The sequence below is a fragment of the Myotis davidii genome, unplaced genomic scaffold (genome assembly GCF_000327345.1).
Source record: "Myotis davidii unplaced genomic scaffold, ASM32734v1 scaffold228, whole genome shotgun sequence".
Taxonomy (NCBI): domain Eukaryota; kingdom Metazoa; phylum Chordata; class Mammalia; order Chiroptera; family Vespertilionidae; genus Myotis; species Myotis davidii.
The window spans coordinates 1,250,114-1,270,835 of NW_006300104.1; the positions used below are offsets into that span (position 1 = coordinate 1,250,114).

The 20,722-nt window shown below is 41.5% G+C and overlaps 2 protein-coding genes across 2 annotated transcripts in view; one reads left to right on the forward strand and one right to left on the reverse strand.

Moving 5' to 3' along the window:
• Window positions 1–20,375, forward strand: part of TRPM6 (transient receptor potential cation channel subfamily M member 6) — a 117,583-nt gene extending 97,208 nt beyond the window's left edge. Inside the window, exons 33-38 of the mRNA XM_015572264.1 lie at window positions 1,155–1,504; window positions 2,012–2,094; window positions 2,779–2,984; window positions 9,187–9,238; window positions 15,473–15,579; window positions 18,537–20,375. Of these exons, the coding sequence (XP_015427750.1) occupies window positions 1,155–1,504; window positions 2,012–2,094; window positions 2,779–2,984; window positions 9,187–9,238; window positions 15,473–15,579; window positions 18,537–18,670 (932 nt within the window). The 3' untranslated portion in view covers window positions 18,671–20,375. The remainder of the gene's footprint in view (window positions 1–1,154; window positions 1,505–2,011; window positions 2,095–2,778; window positions 2,985–9,186; window positions 9,239–15,472; window positions 15,580–18,536) is intronic.
• On the reverse strand, window positions 12,423–13,207 carry LOC102769077 (transcription elongation factor A protein-like 8). Its single transcript, XM_015572304.1, has one exon. It carries the CDS (start codon window positions 12,858–12,860, stop codon window positions 12,534–12,536), a length of 327 nt encoding a protein of 108 aa, XP_015427790.1. The 5' UTR covers window positions 12,861–13,207; the 3' UTR covers window positions 12,423–12,533.
• Window positions 20,376–20,722: the final 347 nt, after the last annotated feature.

Sequence of the window (20,722 nt, forward strand, 5' to 3'; positions counted from 1 at the left end):
CACTCCCCTGGCTGCCGATTCTCCTCTCCGTCCCCGTGCGGCTTCTGGTTGTGGGGCAGAGGCCTTCTCCTTCCCCTTGGCTCCATGGCTGGCTTTGCAACCCAGTAACTGTTCTAAATCCTCTCGGTATTTCCAACTCCAGAGAGATATTCAAGGGGCATTTATCTGGGCACTAAGAATAAATAACTGAAAATATGTTACTAAGCATTTACTAGACATATGTTTTAGTTAGCAGTTTAGTGCAAGAATGAGCAAATAGATTCCTTTCTTGGTAAACTAGTTACAGTGTTCACACACACACATACACACACACACACACACACAGCCATTTGAGGCAGAGGTGAAAGGAGAAAATGAAACACAGGTTGGGCAGAAGTTGTGTATAGAATATGTTACTTCTGTTATGAAGCATTAAATATTACAGTTAGATGGGATTTAGACTGGGTAGGACTGGTTGCCTGTTCATCAGCCTGAAACTGGAAGCTATATAGCAGTTAAAGAGCATTTTGTGTCTATATTTTTTTTTAAGTGGGATTGAGTTTGTAGCCGAGGTTCTAGCTTACATTAGACAGATTAACATAGTTAATCTTCATAACCCAAAGAGATGAGTGCTACGTTCACTCCCATTGTACTGATAAAGGAAGTAAGGCTTCAAGTAACAAAGGTAGGAGGGAGTGTCTCTGAGGTATGACCTTGACTCTGTATAACTCAACGGGGTTAGACTATGCATTCTCAACAGGGATGATATCCCCAAGAGAGCAAAGACATCCTTTTCTTTTTATGTATAAAGGACAGGTATACAGTATATCTTTGGTATTAAAATGTCATGGAGGGGCAATTAGAAAAAAATGTCTAATAATGTTTATAAGGGGGATGATAATGAAAAACATGGGGTTAAACTATCTCTTTAGAAGTATTTGTCTTAACTACTTTGATTCTGTCCAGCTGTATATAGTCTATAATGAGAACAGCTTCATTCTTGTGTAGCATCTGATGCTTTGTCCCTTCTCCCCCTCTCCCTCGTTACTGGATAATAAATAACATAACAACATGGCCAAATCCATGTCTTTATTTTCCAGCAGTTCCTGTATCGGTGCCATTCTATTCTCCTCTGATTATTTGGGAAACTGAACTGATTCTGAATTGATCTTTAGGATGTCCTTCATATCGCAGACCAGAGATCTCACTGAACGCCTCACCTACACTTCTCTTTGCAGTTGGGGAAGAAGTAACTGTCTACAGGCTGGAGGAGAGTTCCCCTTTGAATCTCGACAAAAGCATGTCCTCCTGGTCCAAGCGCGGGAAGACTGCGATGATCCAGGTGTTGTCCCGAGAGGAGATGGACGGCGGCCTCCGCAAAGCCATGAGAGTCATCAGCACCTGGTCTGAGGATGACGTTCTCAAGCCGGGGCAGGTTTTCATTGTCAAGTCCTTCCTTCCTGAGGTTGTGCAGACATGGCACAAAATCTTCCAGGACAGCACTGTGCTGCATCTCTGCCTCAGGGTAAGTCAGACACCCAGAGTCCAGACGACCGGCCAAAGAAAGGAGATCTGGCTACACTTCAAAGGCTGTTATCTTCAACCCAAAGGATAGCCTATTTTTGTTTTGTTTCTAATATATTTTTATTGATTTCAGAGAGTAAAAGAAAAGGGAGAGAGAGGGATAGAGACATCAATGTTGACAGAGAATCATTGATTGGCTGCCTCCTGCACGCCCCCTACTGGGAATGGAGCCTGCAACCTGGGTATGTGCCCTGGCCAGGAATTGAACTGTCACCTCCTGGTTCATAGGTTGACACTCAACCATTGAACCACACTGACTGGGCAGCCTATTCTTTCTTGGAGGTGGTGTTTTTTTGTTAATTTTGTTTTGTAGAGCTTTTGCTTTTGGAGTGGGGAGTGATAGGAGTTGAATAAGGCTGAAAATTACACTTGTCTCTAGTAATTCTGTGATCATTAGTAGGCATGTGATAATAAACCAATATTTTGATGAATGCTCTCTATTTTGTAGGAAATTCAACAACAAAGAGCTGCTCAAAAACTAATCTATACCTTCAATCAAGTGAAACCACAAACCATTCCCTATGCACCAAGGTGAGGAAATAATTGGCACCCCAGCCCTTCATGTTAAGTAGGAATTTCTATCAGTTCTTCTCAGCCTCTTCTGAGAAGTACAAGGCTCACGGAGAAGTTCTCCAAGACTTCATTGTTAGGCTCTTCTTTCCAGACTTCTGGAGACTGGTAAAAGAGAACTAGACAGCCCAGGGGCGCAGAAATCACTGAACTTGTGTGAGTGGAGGTGAGAAGTTCATGCAGAGGCCAGGACTGACCTCTCTATGTGAAGCAGGCAGATCCCGGTGTAGTTACTAATGTCCAGGAACATTATGGCCAAAAAACATTTCTGTTTTAAGCATAGTTTTTTTCCACTAACATTGTATAGAAATTAAGAACTTTAAAGAATGAACCATTATTATGTTCACTTGCATGTCTCCATACACTTGCATTCATTTAGCAAGACAGATCATAATTCAGTGCTAAGGACTTATAGCCAAATTTTATCGCTTAATTTACAAGGAATATTATTAGCACATGGTAGGGAAACTTGAGTTTAGTACTCATAAAGGAGTTGGGACATTTCCTGAAAGAAAGGGAGGTGGGAAACCCCTCAATCTTTGCATTCCATAGAAAAGGACCTGCATCAGACCAGAGTTAGGTAATCTCTCCTGCTGCTGACTGTTCAGTAATGTAAGTCCCACCTTTGCTGCTGCCTCCTCGTAGGTTCCTGGAAGTTTTCTTAATCTACTGGTATTCCACCAACCAGTGGTTCACCATTGAGAAGTACATGATGGGGGAGTTCCAGAAGTACAACAACAACAACGGCGATGAAATTGCCCCCAGCAACACCTTGGAGGAGCTGATGTTGGCTTTCTCTCACTGGACCTATGAGTATACTCGGGGAGAACTGCTGGTTTTAGATTTGCAAGGTGATTGGTACCCTAGAACTTCATACAACAAGCATGAGGCCAAGTTCAGGAAACACTGACTAGGGATTGCTTTCTCCGTGTCATGGTTACCTACATTTGACCTCAGCTCTTTCTTTACTCAAAGCCATGGTGAAGGTCTTTCAATGGAGATATTCCATGGCATTCCTTTTTTTCTTTAATTTGGAAACTGAAAGATGATTATTTTTTCCCGATTTTATTTATTATATGTGAAACTGTTCTAAGTGGCAATAACCAGATAGGTGTCCTAAGAGATCTTGCAAGATCTGGGATGGGTAATGAATGGAGTTGTTCTATTTAGTTTTGAAGGGAGGCGGGGCCACTTATTTCAGACATTGCACAATGATGATCACGAGCAATTACTATGTCGATTCCCACCGAGATCTAGGGAAAAATATATGCCGATGACTAGTTGCCTAACATCAACAGCTAAAACTTTGATCTAAAGGGAGATTGACTTTTGCACCAAATTTTCCAGGTTTATGGCTTTGTCTTGGACTTATATTCACAAGAACACTTAGGTATGCATTTATACACACAGGAAAGTTTAATTTCCCTGCATTTTTCATGATTTTGAGCTCATTGCTTTAGCAATTTATAAATTAGCTTGCTCTCTTTGCTGTGTGCCTTGATATGACAGTCACAAAAGTACAGACTCAGTCTGAGGAGGTGTAAGGAACTCTTATTGAATGGAAAAAAGCTTTTGATCAGCGCATCTCGCACTATCAACACCTCACGCGTGACCTATAATCCTGCAGCACGAAACAGAGAGTCTCGAGCAGGCTTTCCTTGCAGGGACAGGACGAAATATGAATTAAGGTCAAAGTTTAATCCCTTGGCTCACTGACTGGGGCTTTGGTTTTAAATAAGGGATTTAGATCAGGAACGTTCATAGAAGTTATCTCATTTAATCCTAGAGGCAGTACCTCAAGGTAGATATTATGGGGAATTTAAGCACAGAAAGTTTAAATAACTTGCCTGAGGTTGCACAGCTACTTAATGGGGGAGCCAGGATGCAGACTTAAGCTGTTTTGACCATCTATTCTATCCTTAATCGTGCTATGGTTCATTTAAGCAGCTTGGGCCTATTTCTTGTTCTCTCACTTTCCCACCTGTTCAGTCCTGGGATTCTGTGCTGAAAGCCAGATTTGGAGACTGGGGACAGTTGAAATGGGCAATCCTGGGCATTGTGAGCAATGTCTAGTAATACTGCAAAGCCATTTTGATTAAAATTGTGCCATGTGCCCAACAGTGTGTATCTACTTTTTAAACTACACATAAGTTCTGTCCTTTTAGATCTATGCTGTTCACAGGTTATGTTTCTAACCCTCAAACACAATATTTTAGGAAGCAGTATAAACAAAGTTAAAACAGTCACGATGATTCATCTTTTAAACCAGCAAATCCATGATCCATGTAAGCCCAGCATGCTCATCCCCAAGACATCTGCTTTGGTAGCTCATGTTTGGGAGAGGTTGATGTTTTTCATCTGCACTTAAGTGTCTGTGCTTTGAGTTTTGGGTGGAGTGGTTTAAAAAGAAAAAAAGAAAAGAAACAAACAAAAAAAAAACAACCAAAGAAAAACTTTAAGGAATTAATGATGACTCTTTAGTGTGTTTTGTATTCCACTTGAATAGGCTTTTGTTTAATGATGTTTATGTTTGGGGATTTTTATGTCTCTTAGTAATCCACAGTGACATTAAACAGAACAAATGTCTCATTGGTCGTGTTGGGGGGAGAAGGGAATTAACTTTATTCTTTTACTGGGCAATTATGTGAATTGCAGAAACAGGCCACTCCAAATAAACTATGTCAAAACACTGACCTTCAAAGAAGGGAAGAGAAGACATCATAGATTGAATGTGAAGAAATTGAGATACTTACTGGAGAGTTTTGGCCAATTGGTTCGGCCTGAACTTATAGAAGAACACAAATCCTAAAACTAATTATAAGCAGTTATAGTACCTATACTACTAGCTAACATTTACTAAGTACTTATTTTGCTCTAGTTGGAAAGGGAAAATAGGAAGAACATAATGTTTTCTTAAACTATCATAATGGTTTTGGGTTTAGTTGGGCTGATGAGTATTTCCAGTCATTGGAGAGATGATGTGCATCATCCGGGTGGTGGGGAATGGAGACGGAGAGGCCAATGGCAGCAGGTAGGAGGAGTTTGGAGTTATTCAGTGCTGGTGTCTGACGCCTGGCTTTCCTACAAACCAGTGTGTGACCAGAGGGTACCACTTTGAGTCCCAGCATCTTCATTTGTAACTGAAGAAAATAATATGCACTTAACTCATAGGACAGTTAAGGGGTTGAAATGAGACAAGTTCCTGACACACAGCAAGCCCTCTGTAAGTGTCGTTGTTGTGTTAGTATTGACCTCCGTGTGCTCTTTAAAATGGAAGTGACTCTTCAGTTGTGAATAGTCTGTCCATAGCGGTGTGGTCCCAGTGGTACTGCAGAGAGACCTAGCGTGAGTTTGACATGCTGGTGAAGCCCCGGTCAGCCTCCTGTGCCTTCCTATTATTGCTCCGAGGGAGAGAAGAAACGAGGAACACTATGGAGGATTATTCCACCCTTCCCCTTCCTTCCTTCCAAGGGATGGCCAGTCATTAACCCAGGAGCTGCCGCCCCAGACCAGGAAGCTGAATTCTAAGGAGAGGCTTGACCGATTTCCAGTCATGTAATTATACTGTAGTCGTCTCTTCTCTTTCCATTTAAAAACCCTACATGTGAGGGCCTGAATCATCATCATTACACTTGAAATCCAACTTTTCTTTCCCTGCAATGGGAATTAAATACAATTGCATTTCAAATTACAGTTGTCTGGAACATTTTTTTTAAAAGCTCATTGTATTCTTCAAAGAACTTTTGGAGATATTAGATCTTTTTTTTCTTTTAATTCAACAAAGCAGTTTCCGGAATAAGTCCACATTAGCATCAACGTCATCATCATAAAATTCTGCTGCTACAGAGACGGGAACTTCTTTCCACAGATGGAGAGGTTCACTGCTGTCTCCCAAGGTGGTTGGGATCAGAATGTACGTGTCTGGGTTTCTCATGAGGGCATGCTGCATATGACTTATAAACGGGCATTTACTCTATTAGAGCTGGTAAAGATATATCATTGGGATTTTAAAATATGAAAATGTCTTATTTCCTCCCATGTTTTCAAATATCTAGGAGACTATGTGGGTAGGATTGGCACCGATGTTAAAATTTGCCTTTTGGGCAATTCCTGTGTATCAGGAGAGGCAGGGTAGGTGGTGGTGGTGCAGGTGGTGTAGCGTGAGTGGTTCTCTGGGCTGCTCTCTATTTGTCACACATTGCAATGCCCTTCCTGCCATTTGGAGGCCCCCAAATATATTATAGTCAAGCTTTGAATGGTCAGATTGAGTGTAGGGATATACAGTTTTGTGGATATAGAACCCACCTTCTTACAGGGGAATTTATTCATTAGAAAACATAGTCCTTTAGGGAAATGGGATAAAAGAAATAGAATTTTACTTCACAAAATGTCTTTATAGAATTAAGATAATAAAAATAGCAGTTGACAGTTTTTAGCACCTCTGGGTCAGACACTTTGCTAAGCGGTTTGTATATAATAGTTCACTTAATCTTCTCAGTAACCCTACTAGCATAAGATAAGGCTCGATATTATTCACACTTCAGATGACAAAACTTCGATTCGGAGAGATTAACCCGGGTGACCAGGTCACCACCTAGAAAGTGAAGTGACTGTGAGTGGAACCAGATCCTTTGACCTGCCGCCTATGTAACAAGCAACAAGATTTAAAGGAGACAGGAACTGATGTGATTTCGGTAGACAATTTTTCCCTATACAACTTCTGTTTCCCCCCAGTTGATATGCCCTCTTTAGGCACTGTGAGTATTCCCAGCTTAAATTTGTAGTTTACTCAGATATCATTCTACAGCTTTCATCAGCTCTGGCATTTTCAGGCTCAAAGTTAGATCTTAATTTAACATGGAAAGGATTTGTAGCCTTTAGTCTCTCTACTGGTGGTACTTGTGATATCATTTGGTTTGTCTTTTTGTTTATTCACTACACAGTTCAAAAAGCAGGGTCCCCTAGGCTGTTCCTTTTTATACCCGAATAAGAGAAGCATAAAGAGCCCAGCCTCTGCCTATGACTTTTTAAAGAAAAACACTTAGGAAGAGGCCGGGGCTCTTCATATCAGCAAAGCACATTGTGCACACTTGCCCTTAAGCCTGTGTTTCAGCCTTCCTTTCTCTTGCCCTAATCAAAACCAGCGTAGAAAGAGACTCTATGATAGGGGTCCTAAAACATCCCTGTATGGAATTCAGAGGGTCTGTGAACTCTGATGGAAAACAAAATTGCACCTTTATTTTCACTAACCGGTAGCTGAAATGCATAATTTCCTTTCATTATGATGGTGGTATTAGCATGAACAATTACAGATATTAACACGGCACATGTGTTGGCAGATATCTCAAAAAACTGTTCATATTTATTGTTGGATGGTGTAACAGTTATTAGACTTGTGCTAGATTCTGTTACTTAACATATAAAGAAGTACATGTATGCAATACAATAATTTAAAAATATTTTGGTAACTTTATTTCAGTATCATTGGTTTCTTTTATAATCTTATAGATTTAAATTATGCATTTTAAAACATTATACAGAGAAAAGAGTCCCTTAGCTTCATCAGACTAACAAAAAGGGGGTTATGATGAAAAAAGGCTTAAAAACCCGTACTTACATAAGTGATTTTCCTAAGGAAATCAGTGTTTTAGGGAAAGGTCACTAAACTGTAAGGATTATGTTCTCTTGTGAAGGCTTTAGAATAGGCTAAAACATACAGAATATAGCAAAACTCTTTTTTAAAATAGTTACAAATTTTATAATATTTTAAAAATAGTTTTCCCACAAAGTTGGTTTTTTTCCAAGCAAAGTGCTGATTGGAGGAGAAATCTCTGAATTGTGCATTCACCTGTCTGATCAGCTTGCCTAGGAAACATCATTGTGTTGGAAATCAGTTTCCTCACTACTCCCTTTTTATAACAGAGATTCGCTTTGGGTGTTGATCCATCTCTGTTTTGATAAATATTAGCTTTAAGTTACTTACATTATCCTTTTATGCATTGGTGTCATTTTTTAAAAGGTAAATTTTGTTGAAGAATAACATACCGCCTGAGCTGGTTTGGCTTAGTAGACAAGAGCCCAGCCGGTTTGGCTCAGTGGATAGAGCGTCAGCCTGCGGACCAAAGGGTCATGGGTTCGGTTCTCCAGTCAAGGGCATGTACCTCCGGTGCAGGCTCTTCCCCAGCCCGGGCCCTGGTTGGGGTGTGTGCAGGAGGCAACCAATCAATGTGTTTCTCTCACTTTGATATGTCTCTGTCTTTCCCTCTCTCTTCCACTCCCTCTAAAAATCAATGGGAAAATATCCTCTGGTGAGGATTAAAAAAAAAAAAAGAATAACAAACTATATTCAGGAACATGCACACAGTATTAAGCATATATCCCAAAGAATTTTAACAACTGAACACAGGTGTAATCAGCCCAAATCAAGCATCTGGGGGCATTTGGATCCTACTGTTTTTAAATGTTATATGTAGCATTTGATGGGTATCTTTGATGCAGCACAGGTTGTACCTGCAGAACCCCACAGTGCCCTGCACCTTGCCGAGCACCGATGGACTCCTTCAGGAGACCAGGAACACGCTCTGGCTCAGCTTCAGTCCTGTTGGCACCACAGGTGGACAGTGTAACCTCGGTCACATTGCTTATTCTCTTTGAACATCAACAAACTCATTGGTAAAATGAGGATATGAGGATGCTAATACTTTTCTTTCATGATTGCTAAGAATTAGAGAAAATAAAATTAGAATGTCTGGTACATATAAGTAGTAAATGAATGATGGGTGTTACTATCAATAACTGTGAACACACCCCTAAAACATTCACTTGGGGCCAAAAGTTTACAATAGCCTAAGAGGAGGTTGGGGGAGACAGCATTAACTAAAATTTTCCCACATACCTAGACAATTTTTATAGTACAGTTAATTCACATGTTGTTTGATTGGTTACAGGATAGACAGGGGTTTAAAGAAAGTATTAAAATTTGATGATTATTTTCTGGAAATCTGAGAAAATGAAATTCCCATTTGCTAAGTGAATTTTCTTTCTTCGTTGGAGGTGTTGGAGAAAATCTGACAGATCCATCTGTTATAAAACCTGAAGACAAACAGTAAGTTAACTTATTATGTTATCTTTTAGAAAATTGCCTTTAACAATGTGCATGGTTTTTAAAAATAATTTTTAAACATTTATATTTCTTGCCTAGATCCTAGGAAGATTTTGAGGCTGCTTTTATCTATATATCTTTATCCATATCCATCTCTTTATTCTCTATGTTGTATATGTGTATGTATATATTTGTTTATATCTATCTACAATAAAATACAATAAGATTGAAAATACAATAAGATTTTAAAGAAAGCATAGATTAGGAAATAGGGGTGAAAAGACAATATGGAAATAACATAAGATTAAATCTGGAGTTAAGTTAGTACACATAAATGGAAATTATAAAGGCCAATGCAGTAGCTAGAACTTTGTTGCAGACTTGACTCTGAATTTTCTAGTGACCCAGACAAAAGAGACTTATGGGTTGGTGCAGCCTTTCTAGGCTTTGACATAAAAACAATTAATGTCATAGGAGAAGCACAGTTTCCTTTGTTGTCCGCACAATAGAGCCATTGCATCTTCTCATGGGCAGCGTCTTCCATCACATGCCTATAAAATGAAGGTTGGGGCAGAAAGTGCACTACTCAGTACTGGCAAGTCTGTGAGGGGTCAGAACACTAGGGCTTAAATATGGAGCATCAGACTGTCTGTTAATTAAAGCCTAAGTTTAAATTATATGGAGGGATGGGTCATCTGCCTGTCCTTTGAATTTCCGTGGTATTTTACCCCCTAACCAGACTTTTGGGAAGACTTGGCAGTAGAGGATCAGAGGCTTTGTTGTTCTGCTGAAGGTGGAGGAGAAAGAAAGAAGTGATGGTGTTAAGGACTGATCAATATGGCAGGCGACAGTGGTTTTCAAACATGAGCTTGCATCATAATCACCAGGAGAACTTGTTAAAACACAGATTGCAGCCTCCAGCCTCCCCAGCCCATTTTCTGATTCAGTGGGTTTGTGGTGGGGCCAAAATATTTAACAAATTCCCAGATGATTCTGGTGGTGCTGCTGACCCGGGACCACACTGGAGAACTGCTAACATACAACGTTGTTATTTCTTAGTTGTCCTAAGGGTCTATACTTGGCTCTGGGTTGTAAAAAAAAAAAATTTAAATTAAAAACAAATATATATATATATAATTGCATAAGTGGTAAATCTTATAAAATAAAATTTGAACATTTTACTTCCCTCCCATAGGTCTCATACTGTGAATATTTACTGCTTTATGGAGTAATCTAATCTAAATATGGTCTCACCCAGCTAGCGTGGCTCAGTGGTTGAGCATTGACCCATGAACCAGAAGGTCACATCTGGGCACATGCCTGGATTTTGGGCTTGATCCCCAGTAGGGGGCGTCAATGATTGATTCTCTTTCATCATTGATGTTTCTTTCTCTCTCTCTCTCCCGTCCTTTCTAAAATCAGTAAAAAAGTATATTTAATTATGGTCTGATCTGTAAGCTTCTATGCAGAGGCCCATCTAAAAGTATTTGCTATTTTTGTGTTTGAGGTGGGAGCTGGAGACCATAAAGGTGAACCTGCTGCTCCTCTGCATCCAGTTCCTGTGCTATCTGACCATGCCGTTCATGTTGTGACTTTCAGGGTACAGATAAAGGCTTTGTTATTTTTCACTTTAGCAGAGTGAAAGTGTTATTAGTGAAGAATATTATTTCTTCAGCAGCCCTGTGTGCTCATGGGCTTGTAGTAGGAACCCGGTACCATAAGTACTGTATAATTTTGCAGTGAAAAAAAAGTTGCGCATATAACGAACCAAGTTTTTGTATACTCTGTCATTTATTAAATTTTGACCTTTGGATATGTCATTTAATATGACCTGAATAGTGCTATCTTTTAGAATCCTAAGATTATATTATCCCACTTGACAGTCGAGTACTTAATTGCATTCTATAGGCCAGTGGGCCTCAATTTCTATTAAGGTCACCTGGGGAAATTTAAAAAATAAGCTGCTCAGCATTGGAATCAAGTCAGAATCTCTGAGGAGAGGGCCCTGGTGTCCGCATTCTGTTAAAAGTCCCTCATGCGAATCTAACGGACAGTCAGGGTTGGGAACCTCTGTCTATGGCAGACTTTATTTTTTATGACTCGAGGATAGAAACTCTGGAACCTGATGGGACAGCATCCTGGTAGCATGCCTGGTTTTGTGGGGTCGCCCAGCTTTGGGTGCAGTTGGTCCTCATGGCGAAGATAACTAGAAGTGCTATTTTTTTGCCACGGTGGCAGATTGCACTGAACTAGTTCAGTGAGGCTCACATTTCGGATGCCTTCGGCGTGTTGATAAACCTTGGCTGCACACGCATGGGCCACGGGCCAGTCACGTTCGCATCACCTGGGACACTGTGAGAAAGGCAGACTCTCAAGGCCCTCCCTAGAGCCCCTGAACCTGAATCTGAATTCTCACAAGATCCTAAGCCGATTTGCTGTTATTTATTTATTTATTTTTCTGTAGTAATTGCCAGCTTTATTCCTCTGGCTATGAGATCCAGAGGTGATTTGAGGTTTACATTTTAATAGTTATGTCATCAAGAGTTTGGGTGCCCCCATTGCCCTTATAAGCTGATTGCAAATTATTTCATTCTTACTTATTAAAAAAGTTTAATTGTCTGTGACACAAGTTCATTAAAAAATACATATAAGCAAAAAGAAAACTCACACCCTACAGAAATAAGCACAGTTAATTTTTTGATGTATGTATGTATGTATGTATACACACAGGCACGCACACACACAATTTGGGATTTTTATTGTACATATGTGAGCTGATACTAAATATGCTTTGCAACTTATGTTATTTTACAACATGGAATGAACCTATTTTCATGCATTTGTATGAAACTTCCCCATTGAAAAATAGATCTGGAGAATAGGTCAAATTACAAAATCCAGTAAGATGCCGGTTAACAAGGAAACTATCTAAAACAAAATTCTATCAGATGATTAAAAGTAAAACAAAGGTCTCCTAGCTGGTTTGGCTCAATGGATAGGGTGTTGGCCTGTGGACTGAGAGGTGCTGGGTTTGATTCTGGTCAAGGGCACATGCCTGGGTTGTGGGCTTGATCCCCAGTGTGGGGCATGCAGGAGGCAGCCCATTAATGATTCTCTATCATCACTAATGTTTCTATCTCTCTCTACCTCTCCCTTCCTCTCTGAAATCAATAAAAAAAATTTAAAAAAGTAAAAGGAAGGTAAAAGATACATCAGAATATGCTAACAGAAAGCAGGCGCCAGGTTTTACTATCAGATTAAAAAAAAGAATTCAAGGCCTAAAGCACACAGGATAAGGTCATCTGCGTGAATGTCTTTGCTTCCAATGCATCATCACAAACTTGTTTCTTACTCTTCTTATGTCTTCCGGATGCCTTTCCATCTCATCTACTCCTCTTAGCATTTCTTCAGGGCCCAAATGCCTAACGGGAGTGTCCTCTTTGAATGCCTGCACAGGTTGAGCCAGCCCGCTTCTAGGGTTTCCTCCTGCTTCCTGGCTGACACCTTCTTCGGAAGGCGGAGGATTGCCTTCTGCCCCCTGTGGTATATCTTCTGGAAGGTGGTCTTCCTCGGCCTTTGGCATGTTCTGTGCTTTTCCTTCGTTTTCTTCACAAGACTTTTGCATGTTGAGTATTTTTCTATTATTTCCTTTTTGAATAGATTAATCCTGAAAGGATCCGGGCGCTTTTCTTCTCCAGCAATAGGGAGCTGACTTACTGTCATCAGAGTTTGGGCAGCACCAGTTTAAGCACCTGCTTTCACATGTTGTTTATTTAACCCTTAAGAACATGGTCGGGGTAAGCAGCTTCAATCCCAGTTCACTGAAGCTCAGGGAAGATGGCACCTTGCCCACCAGGAGGAGGGTCCATGAAAGAGAAGATGTTTTTGTGGTGCAGATTCTGATACTGTCTTTGCTGCCTCTTAACTGTCCCCAACCTTTTGCATGTGAAGATAAAGTCATCAGGCCTCCCTCACCCCGCTACCCCTACCCCCAGTCCTTTCTGGCTACCTCTCTTGGTTTCTCAGGTCACGAGCCTCGGCGAAGGCTGCCTCAGGTGTTGGTAGTTTGGGATTGCATCTTTTCACTTACTGCCTTGATGCATTTGGGCATTTGACAAGTCTGAAATGATGATGAGATATTCTTCAGTAAATCCGTGTGTATGTGGCACTAATTAGTGTTTCCTTACACATGAAATCAAGCCACCACCTGCTTGTCTTGTGCTGTGAAATACCTGGGAAGCAACTGTATTTATTTATTTTTATTTTTAAAACTCTGATATCTGAGCCCTAGCTGGTTTGGCTCAATGGATAGAATGCTGGCCTGGAAACGAAGGGTCCCAGGTTCGATTCTGGTCAAGGGCACATGCCCGGGTTGTGGGCTCGGTGCAGCCGATCAATGATTCTCTCTCATCATTGATGTTTCTATCTCTCTTTCTCTCTCCCCCTTCCTCTCTGAAATCAATAAAAATATATTTTAAAAAACTCCATTATCTGAAATTGCAAGGTTATAAATATGCTTTAGGGGGTAGATAAAATGAATGTCCTTACAACCCTCCTTCAGGACCCCCACCCCGCACAGGGAGCCAATTCCTATGGTAATTTTGATTCTTTTGCCTTAACTTTCACAGAGCTCATAGAGGAAAATGATTTAGCTTACAGTTTTCATCTGAGAATCAGGGTTGCATGTCTAAGCTGGGGGTTTCCTGTTTTTCTGGGAGGAAAGCAGTAGCAGGTATGGAATGCGCAAGAGGGAAATATCCCAACAGGGTCCTGCCGGAGAGATGATGAAAGGAATTCTTCCATTTTAATGACTGAAAGAAACCACCATCATTTTTCACTTTATTGGCATAACAGAGTTCTGGCACTCAATATTGAGTGATTCTACTTTTTGTTGCCACATTTGGTTTCACCTTATTTGAAGTGTTTATTTTTATTTTTATTTTTACCAAATGGACTGAAAAAGAAGAATAGTTAACAAGAGGCAGCTTATGCAGCCGGGCAAATACCACCAAGAGCGGTCCTTTGTAAGGGCGATTGAGTGACCAGGAAAATTAATCCTGGGTGCCTGTTCACTTTGTCTTCCCAAGAGATTTGCTCCACCTACTCGCCTCAGAGCAAAGAGGCAATCCGAGATCAAACTGACATCAGCCCTCATTCTGAGCTTGGCACATCTTCAGAGCAGCTACTGTTATTCTGCCAAAAGGAAGTGGAAATTGAGATAAATGTTTCAATACTTGGATGGAAAAAAAAGTCCATTTTTACACCCCGTCCCTTTTGAAAAACCGCATTCCTTAGAAGCAAAGTTTATTGTTTCCTTTTGTGATAGTTGGCTTTTATTTTTTCTTAAGACGTGGTATTTAAGAGCGGTAATTGAGTTCAGATTTTAACATGTGCCCTTTCCACTCTGCATGTCATTAAAATAAAATATTAGCTTTCGAAAAGTTCCTTTGGAAGTGTTTCTGTGCGCTGTGTTCCGTGGCGTGCCGACTGTCAGCCTGAGGAATGAGGGGTGTGCGTGATCTGATAATGGATGAACGCTGGTCCTGGAACCTGTGGAGGATCTGTTATAATTAGAGCATTCAAAATGTGCCAGATATGTACCGATTCTGTTTGTGACTTTTGTCACCTACACGCGGCATATGTAGTTTGCTTCCACAAAACCACAGCAATCTTGTCTTTCCACAAAGAGCCCAGCGCAGCGGTTTGCAGGGTAGAAAGCAGATCCCAAAAGAGCCAGTTGTACTGATGTAGGGTTTTGTCTGGCAGTTGTTTTCCAGGACATGGTCTTATTTAGAAAGGCATTTGGGTTTGAAAGAATATATATGAATCCTTTTAAAAGGTGTGTTTCAATAGCAAATTAACTTTCTACCTTACCTTTCCGGGATTCTAGTAGAACATTGGGCAGTTACTGTCATTCTATCACCCCATACGCATTAAAAGGGGTCTCAGTGTATTTTGGTTTAGCGTGGTACGTAGAAAATTCACTTTTCTATTCTATCAGATTCGTGCTAAAATGAGTTTCACAGTAGGTCTTGGAGTTGAGGACACAGATTTAAGTGCATTTGAATTTTAAATTTGCAAACCTAACATTGTTGCTTCCTCAAAGTGCACTGTTCTTTGTTGCCTCCCTCAAGTTTGCTGGGTTACTATGGGAGACTGTTCGGTACCTCCGAGAATCCTAGCGGGGCTCCTTTTTCTTAGCCGTGGTCTAATTGATATTCTGATTATTTCCTCCAGATCCAGAGGAATGGTGTTTGGACCAGCCAACTTAGGGGAAGATGCAATTAGGAACTTCATTGCAAAACATCGTTGCAACGCCTGCTGCCGGAAGCTCAGACTCCCGGGTATGCCCCAGACAGTTCTACCTTTTTCTAAGGAAAGCTCTCATAGAACAGCAGCCATTGTAACCAGGGAGAGAGTAGCAAATCTTAATCACATTTTTATCTCCTTCCCAGTTGAGGCCTGACTTTCTGACTGCAGATTTTTTTCAAGTCTCTAAAGGGATTAAAAGGACAGGGATTTACTCCAGGTTCTGCCAAAATGCGATAAAACACTGGGCCCAATACTTGTCACGGTCTGTCCAAGGGGAAAGTTCTACAGAAGAATTGGGGGAGAAGTGGGCTGAGGCAGGTCTCTGCGCCACTCCCCACCCTTGGGTCCTGGGTGGTGCCCACAGGACTTCTATTTTTATTTACTCATTGGACGCTGGGAGGGTGAGGTATGGAGGGAAACACAGCTACAATTAAAATAGTGCCTTTCACCACAAAAACTTACCACTTTAAACACACAGGTATATATCTTAAATCATTTGCTAATATAACACACTTTTTCTGAAACCAATATAGTCACCACAGAAAGTGTGCCTCACATGAAAGTAAGCAGCTGGAGGTCTGTGCTCCCCACGTGGCAGCCCAGCTCTGTCTCATTCTTCCCTTTAATCTCAGAGGGGACACTTTATGTCTGTCTCAGCTTGCTCACTGTTTTCCGTAGATCAGACCAAACTTGCCCTTAAAATGGAATTTCACCTATTTTAAGCAGAGCATCCCTTCCTGCCTGCTAATAAGTGGTCATATCCTGAATTGGAAAGCAGTAAAAGATTATCGTCCACTATAACTTGGGATGGAGTGGGTGTAAATTTACAACAAAAAAGGGCAATTTCTAATCTTCATGTTAGAAGTAGAACATTGTCAAGATGCTCTTTTGGGCAAATAGCAAAGGACGGATTGGAACAGGCTTCCAGTTCCGGTGAGAAGTAGCCTGTTAGACAGAGGCGGTGGCCGGGGTGGTACATGGGGTAGGGAGGTCAGATGGGAGCAGCAAAGCGGGGATGGCGGTCACTCTCATCTTCTAGCTGCCCAGGACTCGCTCTCCCAAACTACACAGCAGACCTGGGCAAAGAGATCAGTCCCCAGCACGTTGGCTGAGCTGCCCACTGGCATCCTCTCTGGTCAGAAGGAATCCAGGAAGGATCTGGGCAGGACTGAGGGTCCTGTGGGAGGCAGGTGCTGACATGTATCTGAGTCGCCCATGATTGCAGGCTGGAGTCTGGCCCATTAACTCAGTACCTCAGGCGCAGGCCTCTTCCCAGGTCTCATTCGTTGTACCCTGGACCAGGTACCTCTCATTCTTGCAGACATAGGGACTACATCTGATCAGCCAGGAAAAGGGAGACTTGAGGCATCACTCACTGCTTCCTCCCCTGAGCCCAGTTAGCTGTTCTGTATGATTAAGGTGGAGATCATTTCTTAAAAACCTACACAGGTGTCCTAACCAGTTTGGCTCTGTGGATAGAGCGTCGGCCTGCGGACTGAAGGGTCCCAGGTTCGATTCCAGTCAAGGGCATGTACCTTGGTTGCGGGCACATCCCCAGTAGGTGGTGTGCAGGAGGCAGCTGATGGATGTTTCTCTCTCATCGATGTTTCTAACTCTCTATCCCTCTCCTTTCCTCTCTGTAAAAAATCAATAAAATATATAAAAAACAAACAAACAAACAAAAAACACCTACACTGGTGAGTTTTGAGTAATTCAGTAATTCCTCCATCTCTAGACCTTATCCATGGTTCTTTTCAAAACCTTAGCACATTTTAAGTGAAAATAAGAAACATCTTCAGTTATTGAATTATTTGGTTATTTGAATTAAAAAAAGTTTAGTCTGGAATACAGGAATAGGGATGGTTTTTCTTTTTGCTTGATAACGTTTTATCTATCTACATATCTACTTATTTTTAAAGACAGAGTTTAGGATAGTGTATACGAATGTGGGCTGGATAGTTTGAGCTCACATTCCAGTTCTGCTTCTTACAAAGATGTGACCTTGGGACTCAGTTTCCTCATCCATACATGGGATAAAGCACCAAGCTTATAAAGTTGGTGTGAGGAATGAGGTAATATATGGATATGCCAATAACTGTTGGTTATTATTAAACTTTAACTTGAATTATTTTTATGTCCAGATAATCCCCATTTTTAAAAACCCTGACCTGAGGACATACTTAGAGAGAGGAAGACATAGAGAAAAAGAGCATTAGTGAGAGAGAGAGAGAGAGAGAGCGACAGACAGACAGAGAGAGACAGAGAGAGGAGGGGGGGGGAGCGAAAGACTGATGTGAGAGAGAAATATTGATCGGTTGTCTTCCACACGTGCCCCTGGGAATTGAATGGGCAGCCTTTTGGGATGATGCTCAACCAACTGAGCCACTCCGGCCGGGCCAGATAATCCCTATTTAATTAAAAATACACAGAATATATGTTTAAGGCTAACAGATTTAATATAACACAAAATGGTATACATTGAAAGCCCATTTTCTTCCATACATTTCTCCCCAAAGATTATCCCTATTAATGTTTTCTTTTGCTAATTTCCTTTTCAAATGGAAGAAGCTTTCAGAGTCAGTGCCACCCTGAGCACAGCTTTGTTGTAGAAAGCTGACTACTGAAATCTTGAGGTCACTGTCTGGGCTGAACTCCTTGCCCCTGCCTATTTTTCAGTGGTGCAATGCCCTGTTTCCAGTTTGGCCTCCCTTAATTCCAGCCACATGGTGCCTTAGAGGGCATTTCATTGCATCCAGCAACCAAACCTTTCCTCCCTGGCCCCAGTGAGTACAAGCCTAGAACAGCATTGCGGGGTTCGAGTCACACGTGGGCACGGGGCAGGTGGTTCGGACGTGGTTGAGGGTTTGAGTTTCACATATCAGTGGCTTGAGGCAGCACTGTGCTGTACTTGGGAAAGCTTCAGTTTCAGTTTGTGTGAGCACCAAGCTTTTGAGGATCCACATAACCATCTTAGTTGTCTTCCTTGCAGATCTAAAAAGGAACGACTATTCCCCTGGAAGGATAAATCCCACCCTTGGACTTAAAAGCAAAGTAGAACCACGTGAGGGGCCTCCAGTAATGGGAAGGGGTGGTGATCCTTCGGAAGACCTCACTCGATTGTAAAAGGGGGAGAAGAAGATGACGCCCCTGCCCTCCGTGCCGTGAACCGACTCTATCGTAACAGAGGTTGATTGACGTAACAATGATTACGTCAGAGCTGTCAGACTGGCCTTGCCCTGAGGGACATGCCTCCTGGGACATGCTTCCTGAGCCTCATGTCTCCTTTTGCCTAAAGACCTCATTTGTGTGTGAAGGCTGGGTTCTCCTAGATGTTGACCTGTGTGCTTCGTCTGTCATCCTCCAGTTTCATGGGAAGACACCTGGAGGAGCCAGCTGGTCTCTGAGGTCCCTTGGAGCAGAATGCTGGCAGTAAAGAGTCAGGGAGACAAATATAATTTATTTTCTCACTATGCGTGCACACTGTAACCCCCACTGCTGTTCATCACCTCACCCACATATTGTATTTCTGTAGATAGATATACATTAAAAAGTTATTGGACTTCCTCCCTTCTCCTCTCCCAGAGTGTGAGGCTTTGAACAACAACAATAAGGAACACCATGAAACAAGGGTGTATTTGCACAGATTGGAGCACATGCCTGCACTGCCCAACCAGCGAAAAGTTAGTGTTCTGGTGAAGTCGTGATGGGTGGAGGTATTGTCAGGGAATCACATGATGCCTGGGCATTTCAGGTTTCTTTGAAAGAAGGGGAAAGGGAAATAAACAAATGCCCTTGCATCATTTTTCTTTTTTTAAGGGGAATGGGATATGCAAAACTAGATATTATTAAGAAATGTTTTCCCTTCCCTTAAGCTCAGGGTTACTATTAGTTAGAGAGTTGACTAAGCCAGCCTCTAAAACACCACTCCCTTTTCTAAAGCTGTATATATAACATTAAAGGTTAACTTACTCTCCGTTACAGGGAAAGATGGGTTTCCTATGGGGAAAGATCCTATGAGGAAAGATGGGTTTCTGATGGAAAATATGCTTTAAGATGTTTGCTTCACTCCAGTGTAGAGTTCCGGTGGCTTAATGAGTGCTGGGTGTATTTTAAGGCTGGCCTGAGAACATGTCATCATTTCGGAGGCCTGAGGGAAGGGTCCTTGGAAGCTATACCTTATAGCACATTTGGGGGATCAGTCATTTCCCTTCTGCACTGTCAGGGTTGCCCTACCTCAGAACAAGCATGAGCCTTTCACACAAGGAGGAGACAAAGGCTGGGATCCTCTCTCCCCTCCCCGCTGTGTGTCCTTTTCCTTTTTATAGAGTGTTCCAACCAACCAGCCACAAACCTCAGTTTGAGAAAAGTCACCTTAATCATTAGGCCTTACAATGGCCAGCTTGCTTTTTAGATCAACACTCCTGCATTCTTAGGTTATCCTTCAGGGGAAACCTTGTCCAGGCATAGGGGGATTATAGCCAAAGATTTAGTTTGCCAAGGATCATGCCTGATTCTTGTAAGTGTGAGTTGCACAAGGACTAATTTATATCCATGTTATTTTTATCTTGGGGGTGGCGGGAGGCAGGAAATTGGGTGATTTCTTGATTGGCAGTAGGGATAAAGTGTTAATGCCCTTTTCAGGGCTTAACTGCTTTATCCTATTCTGCAAATCAACAGGGATCTATTGGTACTCAGTTCATTGCTGTGTTCAACTATGGAAAGAGGCAGTTTGCCTGTCCAAGGGCCAGAGTAAAGGCATTAATTCAGTGTCAGCTGTTTGTTACTTGGAATGGAACTTGAAAACAAATACATTTTTATTTCATAGTTTTGTGTTGTGCTTTTTCCATTTCTTTTAAAATAAGAAAAATCACCAGAGTAACATTTAAAAAGATGAACTGTTCACTGTGGGATTGCTTGCATGCAAATGCTAATGTGATTATCTTGACTTGGAGTGTTCATGATCACAAAAGCGTGATGTATTCATTCATTCATTTGGTTAGTTTTATTCAAAGGATATTTATTGCCTTCTTTATATCATGTGAGTGATGAAGATCACTCACCTATCTCCTCCCTCCCTCCCTCCCTCCCTCCTTCCCTCTTTTTCTAAAAACTAATGGAAAAAATATCCTCTGGTGAGGATTAACAGAAAACAAAATAATAAAAAGGCACAATCCC